Source organism: Lithobates pipiens, unplaced genomic scaffold, assembly GCF_037356315.1.
Source record: "Lithobates pipiens isolate NorthernLeopardFrog02 unplaced genomic scaffold, aLitPip1_a1.2 Scaffold_8, whole genome shotgun sequence".
Classification (NCBI taxonomy): Eukaryota; Metazoa; Chordata; class Amphibia; order Anura; family Ranidae; genus Lithobates; species Lithobates pipiens.
The window spans coordinates 658,501,363-658,519,964 of NW_027507903.1; the positions used below are offsets into that span (position 1 = coordinate 658,501,363).

Below are 18,602 nucleotides of genomic sequence, written 5' to 3' on the forward strand. Positions count from 1 at the left end.
AAGTTGAGTATTGTCCACTTGCCATGTCACCTTCCCCCAGCAGAAACCCTGGTGTGTGTGAGGCCACATATTTGCATATGGTTGGCTAAGCGGCAATGTGTGTGTGTGTGTGTGTGTGTGTGTGTGTGTGTAGCTACCAATTGGTTTAGATTTGTGATTTAGAATATTGTAAATGACAATTTTTTGGGGGTTTTGGATTGCAGTTTTGACGAATTGCTTGGTCTGGTTGACATCCATCTTCAGCGACAGAATACATCATACAGGAGGAGTATCTCAAGCACTGAAAGACTTATTATTACACTAAGGTAAAGTATTTTATATGCACATTAGTAGCATACCCACATTTTTGGGGAATATTAATAACACTATCTTTCCAAATATATTTTTAGATTTAGAAAAGAGTAGGTTCTAAACATTTTAATCACCAAAAAAACTTTAATTAACAGGAACAACAAGTCAAACGTAAACAATTAGAAAAAACAATAGAACAAACTTTAAACAAAAGAATCAAATTATAGCTGGTGGTATGTCAAATTGGAGCTGGTGGAAGGCATTGGGGATGGTGTGGATGGCATCATGAATGAATTATTAGGTGCATCATGGGTAGAAATAATCGGGGATGGTGATGGATAGGGGATCGGGGCATTAGAAGAATTCAGAGCATTCCCATACTCATCCGTGTATGGACGGAAGCGAGGGGGGTAGTAGGGGTGGGTACGGGGTGGTGGAGGGTTGGGAATATTATAAAAAGGGCCTGATGGGCATGGTGGGTTTGGAAACATAACACTCTGACTGCTGGAATTTGGAGTGGTCATGTTTGCTTCTAAAATGTCCATGATATCTTTTTTGACGAGATGTTTACGGTCATCTGGCACTCTTTTCAACATTGAGGCCACCATCACCCCAAACGCACTCTCCTCAGTTTCAAGTGTTTCCAACTTCCTATCCAAGCGTTCCATAAGGTTTGCAAATCGCTCCATTGTTTGGGCTCCCCTTCCCCCAACAGGCCGGCTTGATCTTGGCAATGGTGCCCTTTGGTTTGGTGGTTGCTCCACCTGGGGCTGCTCCACATTGGGCAGGTCGAGTTGGGACACCTGCATGTCTTGCAGCTCAACCTGTGGAGAAGATGGAATTTGTAGCTCATGCTGGGGAGAAGGCTGTAAAAAAATTTCATCCTCAGCTGCCTCAAGTGGCTCATGTACTGGCAAATCCAGATTTGCTCCTGCAGATGCTGCCTCATGCAATGACTGTGATGCTGCCTCACGACATGGCTGAGATGCTGCCTCACGACGTGACTGCTGTCCATCACCCCAACTTGACTGTGTTCTGCATAAAACATATAATACAAATTTTAGCACAATTTATATATAGAACGTTATAGTATATCACTTGTGAAATATGAAAGATGTTAGCTTACTCTCTCGGTTCCATAAAAGGCAACAGGAACTGCAGCTCCTCGGCGTGTACATAAGGAACAAACCGCCTACTTCCTGAGCCACTTCTGCCCTCGTGCAGTCTACGTAGGTGGCGCTTGAAGCAGTCCCTCAGACCCTTCCATCGTGTTTGTAAAACGGATACTGCAAAATATAAACAGAAACATAATCATTTATGTATTTTTTATTTTAGATACCTGGCAACCGGTCACTCTATAGCAAGCCTTAATTTCGAGTTCATGGTGGGCAAGTCAACAATAAGCTATATTATCCGTGAAACCAGCAAAATTTTATGGGACGTTCTGAACAACATCGTTATGAAGAGACCTACACAGGAGAATTGGCGGGACATTGCTAATCTATATTGGAGTCGGTGCAATTTCCCCAATTGTATTGGAGCTATTGATGGGAAGCACGTGCGTGTCATTAAGCCTATTGGAACTGGAAGTATGTTCTTTAATTATAAAAAATATTGCTCCTTTGTACTCTTTGCTGTGGCGGATTCAAATTACTGTTTCACCTACATAGATGTAGGATCCTATGGAAGTACCTGCGATGCTCGTATTTTTGCGAATTCCTCCTTCGGTCAAAGGCTACGAGAGGATCAACTCGATCTTCCTGCAAACTGTCCACTTCCAGGCACAACTGAACCCCCACTACCCTATGTCTTTGTTGCGGATGAGGCTTTTGCCTTGGGAGAACACATTATGAGGCCATATTCCAATAGGAACCTCACTACTGAGAAGAAGATTTTCAATTATCGTTTAACAAGGGCAAGAAGGGTGGTTGAGTGCAGTTTTGGCATTCTTGCCAATAAATGGCGTTTTTTACATACACCAATAGCCTTGCACGTGGAAAATGCAATTGCTGCTGTTAAAGCAGCATGTGTGCTGCACAATTATGTTTGAATACGTGATGGTTATTGTTTTGAGGATTCACTCATGCACAACCTGGAAAGTGCACACATCACTGCTACGAGGGGATCCAGTGACGGTGCAACTGTGCGCAATCAATTTACATCATACTTTGTTTCACCGGCTGGCGAAATAGAATGGCAAATGAACGCCATTTCATAACTTGATTACTATTATGATTAGTTGTTTTTTCTGTACTGTTCTCTAGAGCCTGCAGGTATTGATTTTACAATTAGTTCACGATATGTTCCATTATAGTTAATGTCTTTTATTGTAAATTTTGACATGAAAATGTTGTAAGAATTACTTTGCCTATGTTTATATAGTTAATTAAAAATGATTGATGAACTATTAAAAAATATTTGAAACAATTGTAATTGCTTGCAATGATTCATAGAACATTTCAATACCCTAATTAGTGATCCCTTGATCCAATCAATGCACCACTAGCATTGCTGTTATCCAAAGTATAATTGGAATTTGCAATTTGGCGGGTCACGTGGCACTTGTGGCGGGACACGTGGCACACGTGGCACGTCACGTGGCACTCGTGGCGGGTCACGTGGCACTCGTGGCACGTCACGTGGCACGTCACGTGGCACGCGTGGCGGGTCACGTGGCACGTCACGTGGCACGCGTGGCGGGTCACGTGGCACGCGTGGCGGGTCACGTGGCACGCGTGGCGGGTCACGTGGCACGCGTGACGGGTCACGGGGCACGCGTGGCGGGTCACGTGGCACGCATGGCGGGTCACGTGGCACGCATGGCGGGTCACGTGGCACTCGTGGCGGGTCACGTGGCACTCGTGGCGGGTCACGTGGCAATCCTGGCAGGTGTTGTGGCAAGTGGACAATACACAACTTGTGCCAGGAGTTGTATCAAGTGGACAATACGCAACTTCTGGCAGGTACCTATTCTGCACGGATAAATCTGGAAATACAAACATCATGACAAGTCAAAGATAACAGAGAGAAATATAAAAATGTTTAACTTACATTTTTCACTGCGGTCAGTCTCTGACAATAGATCCCAATCTGGGAAGAATAGCCGACAGATTTCCAGCCAGGCATGGTCCCTCTTTACATGATCCTTGTAAGCAGGATCTTTTTTATCATATAGGCATTTTCTAGCCCTAATATACCTTATTAAGGCCTCGTTATCTACCACCTCCCTGGTATTACTGGCTCTGTTAGACATTTTCAAGAAGTTTTAGGAACAAAACAGAACAGAGAAATCAGAGCAATAGTAATAAAATGGAGGTATTCTGTTGCTGAGCAGGAGGGGGCTGGCTGTGTTTGAGCAGGAGGGGGCTGGCTGTATGTTAATTTGACTTCAGTTTCCTGTTAAGTCGCCTCAGTATGTACTGTAATCCGACCTGGAGGCGACTTGCATTGAATTCAATGGATGCAAGTCGCCCAGAGGTCGGATACAAGTAGTATAGGAACCTTTTCTGAAGTCGGAACGACTTCAGTAGTGTCCATTAAGACGGCAGTCATTGCCTAACATTCAGTTCTGTGTGTTGTCCGACCTGAGGCGACTTGGGGCGACTTGAAGTCGGATCCCAAGTTGCCCCTGTGTGAATGGGGTCTAAGTGATGCGTACCTACATCACCTAATTACACAGCAGCAGGTAAGTGTGAATTCTATGGGAACTATGTGTATGCTTCTGTTACATGTTTGCTGATTTTGTTGTTTTGCCTGATAATTTGTCATTTCATTCTAAACAGGAATCTGTTGGCCACATTTGTGCCGTGGTTTCCACTGGATTGTTTGATGGTCAAGTCCATAAACTTGGAAAGGTGAGTTACTTGTCACAATTACATCTTTACAGCTCTGAGCATAAAATCCATAAAATTCATTACTAACGCGCTTTAAACCCTTTTGTGTAGATTATATTTCCAGAAGATGTTTGGGGGTGTCCAGCAAACGTTGGAGATCTCTGGATTCTAGTGCTATTTATTATTTCACACAGTTTACCTTTTATTTACTTATCTTATTTGTCTCTTATATTTGATGTCATTATGTTATGTATATAGGGTTGTCACCTGATCTTTACCCACTTCAGCCCCCCCCCCCCCCGAGCCTGTTTTTGAGATTTGTTGTTTATAAGTTAAAATCAATTTTTTTCTGGAAAATTACATAGAACCTCCAAACAATATATATATATATATATATCAAAAACAAATTCAGACACCCCAGAGAACAAAATGTTGGTCATTGCAATACTTTATATCACATCGTATTTGCGCAGCGGTCTAATGTCGCGTTCACATGATCGAAAATTCGGCCAGCAAAAGACCGATGAGAGCTTTTCATCGGAAAATGCGACCGCGTGTATGCTCCATCGGACTTTTGCTGGCGGAATTTCAGCCAGCAGAAGACTGAGAGCATTTTCCCAATTTTTCAGATGGAAAAAGTTTCTATCAGAAATTCTTGTTCGTCTGTATGCAATTCCAAAGCTCAAAATTCCTACACATGCTCGGGAACAATTCAAGGCATGTTCAGAAGCATTGAACTTCATTTTCTCGGCTTGTCATAGTGCTGTACATCTCCGTGTTCTTGACTGTCGGGATTTGGTGTGACCATATGTAGGCAACACAAGCTTGAGCGCAATTCCAAATCATGTGTACGCGGCATTACAAGCCCAATATTTTTGCAAAAAATCTCCCTTCAGTCCATCATGAATGCTGCTGCCAGGCTCATCCACCTTACCAACCGCTCAGTGTCTGCCACCCCTCTCTGCCAATCCCTCACTGGATTCCACTCATCTAGTAAATCAAATTCAAAATACTAACAATAACTTACAAAACCATCCACAACTTGGCCCCAGCTACATCACTTAGCTAGTCTCAAAATACCAACCAATCCGCTCTCTTCATTTCTCCCAAGACCTCCCGCTCTCTAATTCCCTCATCACCTCACCTCATGCTCACCTCCAGGACTTCTCCCGAGCTTCTCCCATCCTCTGGAACTCGCTACTCCAATCTGTCCGACTATCTCCTACTCTGTCCACTTTCAGACGATCCCTGAAAACTCATCTCTTCAGAGAGGCCTACCCTGCCCCCACCTAACAACTGTACATTTATTTTCTCCATCAGCCCATCCCCCACAGTTATTACCTTTTGTATCTCTTGACCCTCCCTTCTAGATTGTAAGCTCTAAAGGAGCAGGGCTCTCTGATTCCTCCTCTATTACACTGCAATTGTAATGTCTGCCTTCATAATGTCTGTCTTCATGTTGTAAAGCCCTGTATAAAATATATTCTCTATATAAACCCAGTATAATAATATTATTAATAATAATAACAATGATTTCATAAAGAATCTTTATTTCACAATAACATTTCATTTCCTAATTCTCCCCCATCACCAGGACACATCTAGTGATTATAATACACCATCACATGATACATTATATTAGGATCCATTATAAAAGAGATCCCATAGAATTCTATTGGTGATCCATTCTATGGGGACACATTATATTGGGGACACATTCCAGTTCTAGTAATCATACATTATTATAGTGATATCATTATATTAGTGATAAATTCCATTATTTCTTTCATTAGTAAATCTCGGGATCATTTCTTCATATATTTTCTCTGAGATTTTTCCATCGATTTTCATCTCTTTCTATTTGTAGATCTATTATTCATTTCTATTTCTTCACACAATAAAATAATCAATAGAATAAACTCATTGTAAATGTATTAATAATAAGGAATTATGCTGTCTACACATTATATTCCTATAGATACATAGATAGATAGAGATAGATTTGTTCTTAAAGGGCCAGTACGCCTCTATCTGTACTTTCCACATTGGGTCCCTCGGTAGCCATTTCCCTACTATGACATCACAGCTCGGACACAGACAATAAGTCATATTACACTCTGTGCTCTGAGCTCCGGCACTCTATACAATTCTTCACCGTCCCATCTCACTATACACAGTGCTCATGTAATGGGAGGAGCCATTAGAACCAATGCCCCGCCCCCTCTGTAGGTGACCCAAGAGCCGTACACATCCTCTTATACTTTCCTTTATTGTTCCTCCATCAAAGTCCTCACTAAGTCCCCAGTTTCCCGGGTATTGAGGGATCATGTGACCTTCTCCCAGCATGCAGTGTTCAGGCCTGAGCGGCCAATCACACGACTTACATACTGTCACATGATGGAGGGGTGACATCATCAATCCTGTGCAAGCTCCGACATAACCCACCATGTATCTTACATGGGTGAGGACTCAGGGCTCTGACATGGATTGATAGGGGGCTATAAAAGGGGGTAGAAGTGGGCCGGGGGGCTGTGACTGCCCTAAGTGAGCAAATGACAAAGAGACTTATTAATGTAACTTGGACCCCTAAAGTAGCGTGTCACATAAAGGGTCCCTAAGTAATATGGGTAACGGGTTTCTTCTTTTCTGACCACTGACAGCGTGAGGGGAAAAAAGCTGTTAACCAGCTCCTGTTTCCATCCGTGATCAGCTGTCATGGGCTGACATCTGATCACATGGTAAAGGGCTCGCTGTGATTGGCCCTTTACCCGATCTATGATCAGCCGAATCCCAAGGGGGTGTGAGCAGTGTGAGAACGGGAGGATGTACTTGGACGCCCTCCCTGCATTTGAGGACAGCGCTGTAGCCGTCTTTTGGCTATAGTGTGGACACCAAGTGGTTAAATCTGCCCAGCAACAAATCCCCTCCCCCAAAAAATGCATAAAAAACACAAAACGCAAATCACGGTATAAAATCCTGCAGAAATCACAGCAAAAAGCACATCAGAAAGGCTGAAAAGCCCCCTGCATAGGTGTGAATGGAGCCTTAGGCTGGGATGAGACTTGTGGGATGCGGGAACCAGTGCGATTCCTGTGCGGGTTCCCTCATCACACCTCAATCACCGGACGGTCACACTGACATCTGAGAACCGCTGCGGGGGGGTAATGGAAAGTTAATGACACCCCCAGATCACTTCACAGATCGCAGTGCAAACGCTGAAATGGTGCAGGAATCGGATTGTATAGATGTGACACCCAATGTGATCCGATTCCAGTGAGGACCAAAAAAAGGGCCCGGCACCATTCTGGTGTGAATGTGATTTCAGTCACACAGTTTGTACGGCTGAATTCACATCACACAGACATGACATGTGATCTGCACAGCAATGTGATCCCAGCCTTAGAGAGATTTCCTCTCACTTCCTGTCCTGATGACACCAATACAAGGAGGGAGAGAAATCTGTACAGGGACACCGACATATAAACATCTGACAGGGGCTCTAATCCTTCCCCTTCCTTATTATACTAAACATATCATTCTTATTTCAGTCTGTGTTCATGTTGGAGAGTTCCCCTCATTTCCTGTCTAGATAAATGTTGTCACCGGGACAGGAAGTGAGGGGAAATCTCTGTAATGGAGCCCCGGATAGAAGAAAAAACCTGACAGGGGATCTAATCCTGACCCACTCTGCCTAAAAAACAGTCTGGGCTCTCTGATCACATTTCTTCTTCCAGTAATAAATCTCTAGATGACGTCTTCATAGATTTCCTCTCAGATTGTTCCATTTATTTCCATCTCTTTGTAGTATAGATTGTATGGAAGGGGAGGGGCAGGGAGGAGAGGTGACCCAATCCTATCCCATCACAGTGACCCCACCCCCTCTATGTCTAATCATGTCTGCCCCCTCCCCCAACACAGAGAGACCACATGTGGGCGAGGGGCAGAGAGGGGAGGGGCATGATGTCACATACTGTGACAAAACACAGAAAGTATTATGTCAGATTGTCATGGGAGAGAGAGAGAGATAGATAGATAGATAGATAGATAGATAGATAGATAGATAGATAGATAGATAGATAGATAGATAGATAGATAGATAGATAGATAGATAGATAGATAGATTTCTCACTGACCAATAGGAACATGTTATTGTTACTCCAATAATTGGACAGATATTCTACCCAATCACAGCGATCAGTAAGAAATCTCACATTTATTTATAGTAGAAAAACTTGCAGGAAGCCCCGCCCACTGCTATATACTATTGGATGAAAATTAAATGAATTCCCCTCCTTCCTCTGACATCACCAGACTGTGGGCGGAGTTCTCACATCTCCCGCCTCCCCCCACAGATCTTTATACAACCTCCCCATACACCTATCCCAGCATGGAGGGGCTCAGTGAAGGTGGTGGTGAAGGTGTGGAGGTGTCGGATCGGGTCACACAGATCATAAAAGGAGATCCGCCCGGCCTCATAATCCAGATCTATCCTGACTCTGTTACTGGAGGGATTGGTGGGTAAGAGGATCCCATCACTGTCATGTATCACCTTATACTCATCATAATAATCCCTGTACAATCCCCAGGACTTCTTATTATCTCCAATCTCTGACTCCTCCCCTCTCCTCTCTATACTGGGGTAACACATCCCGACTCTCCAGCTCTCTGACCCCCCGACATCCACTTCCCAGTAATGTCTCCCTGAGGAGAAACTCCGACTGCTCAACACCTGAGGAGAATACTGGAATCTCTCTGGTGTTTCTGGGTGATTCTGGTATATATCTGACTTGGATACAGTTTTCCTGTCATCTGATATCTGTAGATTTTTATAAGCTGTGTTTCCATCCAGTAATATGTCTGCAGCTCCCTGTATATAGAATACATTTATCTCTGTTATTATATCAGATAAACCTGTGTGTAAGACCCCCGCCACATCCAGACCCCCTCCATCATGGAGGAGCTCCTCATGTCTCTCTCTGTCCTCATTATCTCCATCCTCAGTATCACACAAGTCACCTGTGTCTGATTCCTGTAAGACAGTCAGTGGATCCGTCACGTTACACAGCTCCTCAATGTGACGCAACTTCCTGGACAGCTCCTCCTTCTTTATTTCCAGATCCCGGATGGAGATGGAGATCCGCTCTGCCCTCCCGGAGATGTCCCTCAGGACTCTCTTCTCCAGGTCTTCCAGACGTCTCCTGAGATCTCTAAACAGGGCAGTGACTCTCTCGGTGTCACCGGCGGCTTCTTCTTCTACTTTCCTCCGGTGTTCCTGCAGACTCTGGACTCTTTCCTCCATCTCCTCTCTCTTTGTCAGAAGTTTCTGCAGAACATTCCTCAGTGTCTCCTTCTTCTTCTCAGAAGCCTCATCCAGTGACTCCATCTCATGTCCTTTATGTCCTCCAATCAGACAACAGGACACACAGACACAGCTACCATCGTTAGTGCAGAAATACTTCAAAACTTCCTTATGGACGGAGCATTTCCTGCTCTCCATGGACAAGGTGGGGTCACATAAGACGTGTTCTGGGGACTTTTTGTGGACTCTCAGGTGTTTATCACACAGAGAAACCTCACAGTGCAGACAGGATCTAACAGCAGGTACAGGAGAGTCCACACAGTAAGTACAGAAGACCCCGGACTCCTCTTGATCTTGATGAGGAGACAGGAAAGTCTCTGCTATGTTACGTAGTTTCATGTTCCTCTGCAATGCAGGGCGATCCGGAAACTTCTCTCTACATTCAGGACAGGAATATCCTCCAGACCCCCCCAGTGTATCCAGCACACCATCAATACAGACCCGGCAGAAGTTGTGACCACATCTCAGGGTTACAGGATCCGTATAAATGTTCAGACAGACGGAACATTCCAACTCAGCTCTCAGATCACCAGACGCCATCGCTGACAGCAGAAGAGAAACGAAACTGAAAGTCTCTGACACCGGAGAGGAATGTGGATGGGGGAGGGGTGATGTCCTCCTACACAGGGTGAGGCTGGATGAATATTATAGGACACGGAGATCAGAGTACAGAAGGGAGGAGATTCGTTTTGCAGTAGTAATGAGAATTATACCTCCCAACATTAGAAGAGAGAAAGAGGGAAAGACGGATGTGGAGAAGACATGCGGAGCACTAAGTGCAATGACATGAAAAGTGGAGATGAGTACATCATGATGAAAAGGAAATTGGTTATATAACCATCTGAAGATTTACCCCCCATCATGGCCAGGCCATTTTTTTGCGATACGACAATGCGTTACTTTAACTGACAATTTGGTCGTCATGCAACACTGTACATACATTCAATATATAGCAATTTTCCCACAAAGCTTCTTCTGGTGGTATTTGATCATCACTGCATTTTTAGCGCAATAAAATAAAAATAAAAAATATTTTTTAAAATGTTTTTTTTTATATTTTTTTTTAGTTTTTGTTATAAAACATATCCAATAAAAACATTTTAAAAATCAAACTTCTTTATCAATTTAGTCTAATATGTATTCTGCTACATGTTTTTGGTAAAAAAAATCCCAATAAGTGTGTATTGATTGGTTTGCAGAAACGCTAAAGTGTCTCCAAACTATGGGATAGATCAGGGGTAGGCAACCCCCTGCATGGGTGCCGGTGTCCTGTTGAATAATGCCTCTCATAGAAAAATGCATCCTATGCACTGCGCATGCGCAGCACATCACATCACTTTAGCTGATATCCTGACCAGCTGGTGTGACGTATCGACTGGGCATGCTCAGTTCATCAGATGCATTTTACGATGAGAGGCCAGCCACAGAGAGCGGCGAAGAGAGAGAATCTAAATGTAAGATTCTGCCTCACTCTCCGCGCATGCGCGCAACGTCGTAGGGTCCGAAAACACTTGTTATTAGACGGATTGTGGGGCGATCTTGCAGCTTTCATTTCTGGATGAGGACAGAGCTTGTTTCTGGATGTGGACGGTGGTTGTTTCTGGATGTGGACGGCGGTTGTTTCTGGATGTGGACGGTGGTTGTTTCTGGATGTGGACGGTGGTTGTTTCTGGATGTGGACGGTGGGTGTTTCTGGATGTGGACGGTGGGTGTTTCTGGATGAGGACGGTGGTTGTTTCTGGATGTGGACGGTGGGTGTTTCTGGATGAGGACGGTGGTTGTTTCTAGATGTGGATGGTGGTTGTTTCTGGATGTGGACGGTGGTTGTTTCTGGATGTATTTGGTCTTTTCTTAGATGGTGGAAGTTGCACATTGTCGTGAGTACAGTACATTTATACAACACTGTAAAGGAACACTCCGCTGGGGGGACATCTACAGGGGGAAATCTGATTTATGGAGGGGATCCGCTGGTGGACATCTGTTTTATGGAGAGGCTCCGCTGGGGGACATTTGATTTATGGAGGAACTCCGCTGGGGGAAATTTGATTTATGGAGGGGCTGTGCTGGGGGCATCTGATTTATGGAGGGGCTGTGCTGGGGGCATATGATTTATGGAGGGGCTCCGTTGATGAACATCTGATTTATGGAGGGGCTCTGCTGTGGGACATCTGATTTATGGAGGGGCTCCGCTGGGAGACATTTGATTTATGGAGGGGCTCCGCTAGGGGAAATCTGATTTATGGAGGGGCTCCACTGGGAGACATTTGATTTATGGAGGGGCTCTGCTGGGGGACATCTGATTTATGCAGGGGCTCCGCTGGGGGGACATCTGATTTATGGAGAGGCTCCACTGGGAGACATCTGATTTATGGAGGGGCTCCGCTGAGGGACAACTGATTTATGGAGGGGCGCCACTGGGGGACATCTGATTTATGGAGGGAATCTGCTGGGGGACATCTGATTTATGGAGGGGCTCCTCTGAGGATACATCTGATTTATGGGGAGGGGGCTCTGCTGGTGACATCTGATTTATGGAGAATACAAAACCAATTTTTTCCTCTAGTGGGACTTTAATTAGGCAGTAGTCTTCAAAGTTTGTAACAAAGTATAAATTTTATTGCCATAAAGAGGAAAATCACATAAATAACAATAGGAACTTAGGGATGCACAGTGATTATTAGAGGATGCACAAAAAACTACAGTGTTAATATACCAACATATTAGGGATAATATCACCAAAAATATCGATCCCAGCTAAATAATGGGACCAAGAAACGGCCCGACGCATTTCAAGGTTGTTAAGAGATCTAACCTCTTCTTCAGGGGCTGGTGATGTATTACATTCCCATCTATAAGCATTATAAGAAGACACAAGTAATGGTAAACAAACAGTATTTGGAGATAGTTGATCTTTTTCAAACAATATTTGAATAAAGACATGATCAAAAAATTGTATGGTATATTCTAACCATGTAATGCTGTACATCGCTGTTCAGAGGGCATCTAACATGTTAAAAAGGTGTAATGGAGAAATGTCTGCCAGCCGGCATCAGATCTGTAACCCGATGAGAAGAACCCGGGGGGTACAAGTGGATTCGGCACTCGAGCTGCACACAAGGGGCGGATTCCACCCAAGAATGGTAATGTAGCCAAGTAGCTCTATGATCAAAAACAAAAAGATCAAACAACCAATCAGCGACATGGGATTCTCTTCAATTAGCTGAGTGTGAAACACTGAGCCAATGAGAGGAGTTTAAATATGTACATCACTCCTATAGACAGGCAAAATCTCAATCATAAAGAAAATTCTCTCAAGTTGCTCAATGAGTATGATGTCCCTACTTAGGGTGTCCCTAATATCAACGCAAAATAACTGAAATTGAAAAGGAATTGGAACCAATATATAGGCAATTGACTTCTTTTAACCAGTTGCCGACCGCCGCACGACGATGTACGTCGACAGCATGGCACGGGCAGGCATATGGGCGTACATGTACGTCCCTTGCCTCCCGCGGGTCGGGGGCCCGATCGGGCCCCCGCCCGGTGCCTGCGGCGGTCGGTATTCGTGCGGGAGCGATCCCGGACGAGGGGACGGCCATTCGTTCATGGCCACCCCCTCGCGATCGCTCCCGACGAATAGAAATCCCCCGTGACATCACTTCCTCTCCTGTAATGTAAACACAGGAGAGGAAGTGATGTATTCTCTCCTCCGTGTCGGTATTTTTCGTTCCGACACGGAGGAGAGCGGATCGGTGAGTTGCACCAACACTCTACACACACAGTAGAACATGCCAGGCACACTCACACCCCCCCGATCACCCCCCCCAATTACCCCTGCCCCCCAGTCACAGTGACACCAATGTCATTTTTTTTTTTTTTTTTGCATTGGTGTCATTTGTGACTGTAATAACTGTTAGGGCAGTTAGGGTTAGCCCCCTTTAGTTCTAATGTACCCCTCTAACCCCCCCAATAAAGGTTTAACCCCGTGATCACCCCCCGTCGCCAGTGTCACTAAGGCTGGGTTCACATTGCAGCGGTTTATGAGAACGGATGTGATTCGCACCGCACTGCAGTGCAAATCACATCCGATCTCTGTGCGATTCGAGTTCAGCTATACAGATAGTATGGCTGAATTCGTGTCGCACCCGCCGCACCCGCCGCAAACTCGCACGGGACCCTTTTTTTGGTCCGCAGCAGAATCGGATCGCATGGGTGTTCACACCATGCGATCCAAGTTTGCAGATCGCACTGCGATATGCGAACTGATCTGGGGGTGTCATTAACATTTCACTGACACTCCCAGCAGTTCGCATAGGGCAGTGTGAACTGCCGCCGGGAGGCATACGACGCGGGAACCCGCCGCGCATTCGTGGCGTTCCCGCATCGCTCCAGTGTGAACCCAGCCTAATAAGCGATCGTTTTTCTGATCGCTGTATTAGTGTCACAGGTGACGCTAGTTAGGCAGGTAGGTATTTAGGTTCGCCGCAGCTTTTTATAGCGCCAGGGACCCCCATATACTACCGCATAAAGCCCCCTGATTGCCCCCTAGTTAACCCTTTCACCAGTGATCACCATATAACTGTAAGGCCGCGCGGCCCCCCCACCCCAAAGCACCTTGTCCCCATGTTGATGAGGACAAGGGCCTCTTCCCGACAACCCTGGCCGTTGGTTGTCGGGGTCTGCGGGCGGGGGGGCTTATCGGAATCCGGGAGCCCCCTTTAATAAGGGAGCCCCCGGATACCGGCCCCCCACCCTATGTGAATGAGTATGGGGTACAATGTACCCCTACCCATTCACCTGTGAAAAAAAGTACAAAAAAAAAACACAACACAGGGTTAAAATATTTTATTGCACAGCTCCGGGGGTCTTCCGTCTTCGGGGGTCTTCTCCGGACTCCTCCGCTATCTTCTTGTAGCTCTTTTGCTAGCGGAGGAGTCCGGCTTTCTTCCTCCCCGCCGCCGGCCTCTTCTCCCGACTTCGGGGGTCTTGTCCCCCTCTTCGGTTCTTCTGCTGGGCCACCGCGCCTTCTTATAGCTCTTTTACAGGCGGTGGCCCGGTCTTCTGTCGCCGCCTTCCCTTCTTCTTCTTCTTCTGTCGCCGCCTTCTTCTTCTTCTTCTTCTTCTTCTTCTTCTTCTTCTTCTTCTTCTTCTTCTCCAGGAGATGTTGACACGTCGCTCTCTCCGGCCGGAATGCCAGAGCCGCGCTGTGCTGCCACTTATATAGTGGCAATGGGGCGGTGTCACATGGTATATGTCACATGGGTTGGTCACATGGGTTGATGTCACATGGGGACTATGACATCGTAAGGGGGCGGGGTCACCATGTGACATCAACCCATGTGACCAACCCATGTGACATATACCATGCGACACCGCCCCATTGGCACTATATAAGTGGCAGCACAGGGCGGCTCTGGCATTCCGGCCGGAGAGAGCGACGTGTCAACATCTCCTGGAGAAGAAGAAGAAGAAGAAGAAGAAGAACGGAAGGCGGCGACAGAAGACCGGGCCACCGCCTGTAAAAGAGCTATAAGAAGGCGCGGTGGCCCGGCAGAAGAACCGAAGAGGGGGACAAGACCCCCGAAGTCGGGAGAAGAGGCCGGCGGCGGGGAGGAAGAAAGCCGGACTCCTCCGCTAGCAAAAGAGCTACAAGAAGATAGCGGAGGAGTCCGGAGAAGACCCCCGAAGACGGAAGACCCCCGGAGCTGTGCAATAAAATATTTTAACCCTGTGTTGTGTTTTTTTTTTGTACTTTTTTTCACAGGTGAATGGGTAGGGGTACATTGTACCCCATACTCATTTACATAGGGTGGGGGGCCGGTATCCGGGGGCCCCCTTATTAAAGGGGGCTCCCGGATTCCGATAAGCCCCCCGCCCGCAGACCCCGACAACCAACGGCCAGGGTTGTCGGGAAGAGGCCCTTGTCCTCATCAACATGGGGACAAGGTGCTTTGGGGTGGGGGGGCCGCGCGGCCCCCCCTTCCCCAAGGCACCCCCCATGTTGAGGGCACGCAGCCTGGTACGGCTCAGGAGGGGGGGGGGGGGGCGCTCGCTCGCCCCCCTTTCCTGGCCGGCCGGGTAGCGTGCTCGGACAAGGGTCTGTTGTGGACTTTGGGGGGACCCCCACGCTGATTTTTTCGGCGTTGGGGTTCCCCTTTAAGTCCATTCCAGGCGGCGGAGCCCGCGACGTCTCCGTCGCGGGCCCCGCCTACCTTGATACGCGCTCGAAATGAGCAGACTTCCCTCCGAGCGGGAACAGTTTGCTCATTTCGAAAGTAGCCTACACACGGGCGGACTGTTCGCTCAAACCAAGTTTCAGCGGACAGTTTTTCGGAATTTCCGAAAGACTTTGTCCGTCAAACTGCCCGCTGAAACTGTCCGCTGAAAGCCCACACACGGGCGGACTGTCCGCTGAAACACTGTTCAGCGGACAAAGTTGAGCGAACAGTCCGCCCGTGTGTACGCGGCCTTACAGGTGACGCTGGTTGGTTAGTTATTTTTTTATAGTTTCAGGGCACCCGCCATTTATTACCTAGTCTCACTAGTGTACCCCTAAATTTAGGGGTGTCTACTTTCCAAAATGGGGTCATTTGGGGGGGATTTGTGCCATCTTGGCATTTTATGGCCTTCAAAACTGTAACGCCCTTAGAAAGCCTGAAGGCGGTGCTTGGTTTTCGGGGCCCCGTACGCGGCTAGGCTCCCAAAAAGTCCCACATATGTGGTATCCCCGTACTCAGGAGAAGCAGCAGAATTTATTTTGGGGTGTCATTTCACATATGCCCATGGCATGCATGAGCAATATATCATTTAGTGACAACTTTGTGAAAAAAAAAAAAAAAAAGTTTGTAATTTTCCCGCAACTTGTGGCAAAATATAAAATATTCCATGAACTCAACATGCCTCTCAGCAAATAGCTTGGGGTGTCTACTTTCTAAAATGGGGTCATTTGTGGGGGTTTTGTGCCATCTTGGCATTTTATGGCCTTCAAAACTGTAATAGGTAGTGAGAAGTGAACTCAAAAATTTACGCCCTTAGAAAGCCTGAAGGCGGTGCTTGGTTTTCGGGGGCCCCGTACGCGGCTAGGCTCCCAAAAAGTCCCACATATGTGGTATCCCCGTACTCAGGAGAAGCAGCAGAATTTATTTTGGGGTGTCATTTCACATATGCCCATAGCATGTGTGAGCAATATATCATTTAGTGACAACTTTGTGTAAAAAAAAAAAAATTTTTTTGTCATTATTCAATCGCTTGAGGCAAAAAAATAAAATATTCAATGGGCTCAACATGCCTCTTATCAATTTCCTTAGGGGGTCTACTTTCCAAAATGGGGTCATTTGGGGGGGTTTGTACTGCCCTGCCATTTTAGCACCTCAAGAAATGAGATAGGCAGTCGTAAACTAAAAGCTGCGTAAATTCCAGAAAACGTACCTTAGTTTGTAGATGTGACAACTTTTGCGCAAACCAATAAATATACAATTATTGACTTTTTTTTTACCAAAGACATGTGGCTGAATACATTTTGGCCTAAATGTATGACTAAAATTGAGTTTATTGGATTTTTCTAATAACAAAAAGTAGAAAATATCATTTTTTTTCAAAATTTGCGGTCTTTTTACGTTTATATCGCAAAAAATAAAAATCGCAGAGGCAATCAAATACCATCAAAAGAAAGCTCTATTTGTGGGAAGAAAAGGACGCAAATTTTGTTTGGGTACAACATTGCATGACCGCGCAATTACCAGTTAAAGCAGCGCAGTGCCAAAGTGTAAAAAGACCTCTGGTCATTTACCAGCAAAATGGTCCGGTCTGAAAGTGGTTAAGGACCATGTCCTATATGAGAAATATGATAAGGAACTTAATGAATCATTGGAACACTTTAATAAAGAAATTGTAATTAAAAAAAAGAAAATAAGTTCTGTGGGGACAAAGCTGCCTTTCAGGAATCACGGGCTTACAATTGGAGAAATCATAATACTATAAAAACCAGAAACCAAGGACATAGTTACATAGTTAGTCAGGTTGAAAAAAGACACAAGTCCATCCAGTTCAACCAAAAAATAAAAATAAAAAATATATATATAATAAATATACCAGCCCATATACCCAATTCTATACCCACAGTTGATCCAGAGGAAGGCAAAAAACCCCAGCAGAGCATAATCCAATTTGCTACAGCAGGGGAAAAAATTCCTTCCTGATCCCCCGAGAGCCAATCGGATTATCCCCGGATCAACTTTACCTATAAATTTTAGTACCCAGTTATATTATGTACACTTAGGAAATAATCCAGGCCTTTCTTAAAGCAATCTACTGATCTGGCCATAACCACCTCTGCAGGGAGTCTATTCCACATTTTCACAGCTCTTACTGTGAAGAAATCTTTCCGTATTTGGAGATGAAATCTCTTCTCCTCTAGACGTAAAGAGTGCCCCCTTGTCCTCATTGTTGACTGTAAAGTGAATAACTCGACACCAAGTTCCCTATATGGACCCCTTATATATTTGTACATGTTTATCAAATCCCCCCTTAATCTCCTCTTATCAAGAGTGAATAAATTCAGTTCCTCTAATCTTTCCTCATAGCTGAGTTCCTCCATGCCTCTTATCAGTTTGGTTGCCCTTCTCTGCACTTTCTCCAGTTCCCCGATATCCTTTTTGAGAACTGGTGCCCAAAACTGAATGGCATATTCCAGATGAGGTCTTACTAATGATTTGAACAGGGGCAAAATTATGTCTCTCTCTCTGGAGTCCATACCTCTCTTAATACAGGAAAGGACTTTGCTCGCTTTGGAAACCGCAGCTTGGCATTGCATGCTATTATTGAGCTTATGATCTACCAAAACCCCAGATCCTTCTCCACTATGGATTCCCCCAGATCCTTCTCCACTATGGATTCCCCCAGTTGTACTCCCCCTAGCGTGTATGATGCATATTCTTAGCCCCCAAGTGCATAACCTTACATTTCTCAACATTAAACCTCATCTGCCGCATAGTCGCCCAATTAGACAGAGCATTGAGGTCGGCTTGTAAATTGGTGACATCCTGTAAGGACGTTATTGCACTGCATATCTTGGTGTCATCTGCAAAGAAGGAAATGTTACTCGCGATCCCAGACCCAAT

General features: G+C 45.6%; 1 protein-coding gene across 1 annotated transcript; it reads right to left on the reverse strand.

Annotated features, from left to right (window-relative positions):
- Nucleotides 1–5,657: 5,657 nt before the first annotated feature.
- On the reverse strand, nt 5,658–10,083 carry LOC143961771 (E3 ubiquitin-protein ligase TRIM39-like). The gene has a single exon (XM_077471110.1). It carries the CDS (start codon nt 10,021–10,023, stop codon nt 8,452–8,454), a length of 1,572 nt encoding a protein of 523 aa, XP_077327236.1. The 5' UTR covers nt 10,024–10,083; the 3' UTR covers nt 5,658–8,451.
- Nucleotides 10,084–18,602: the final 8,519 nt, after the last annotated feature.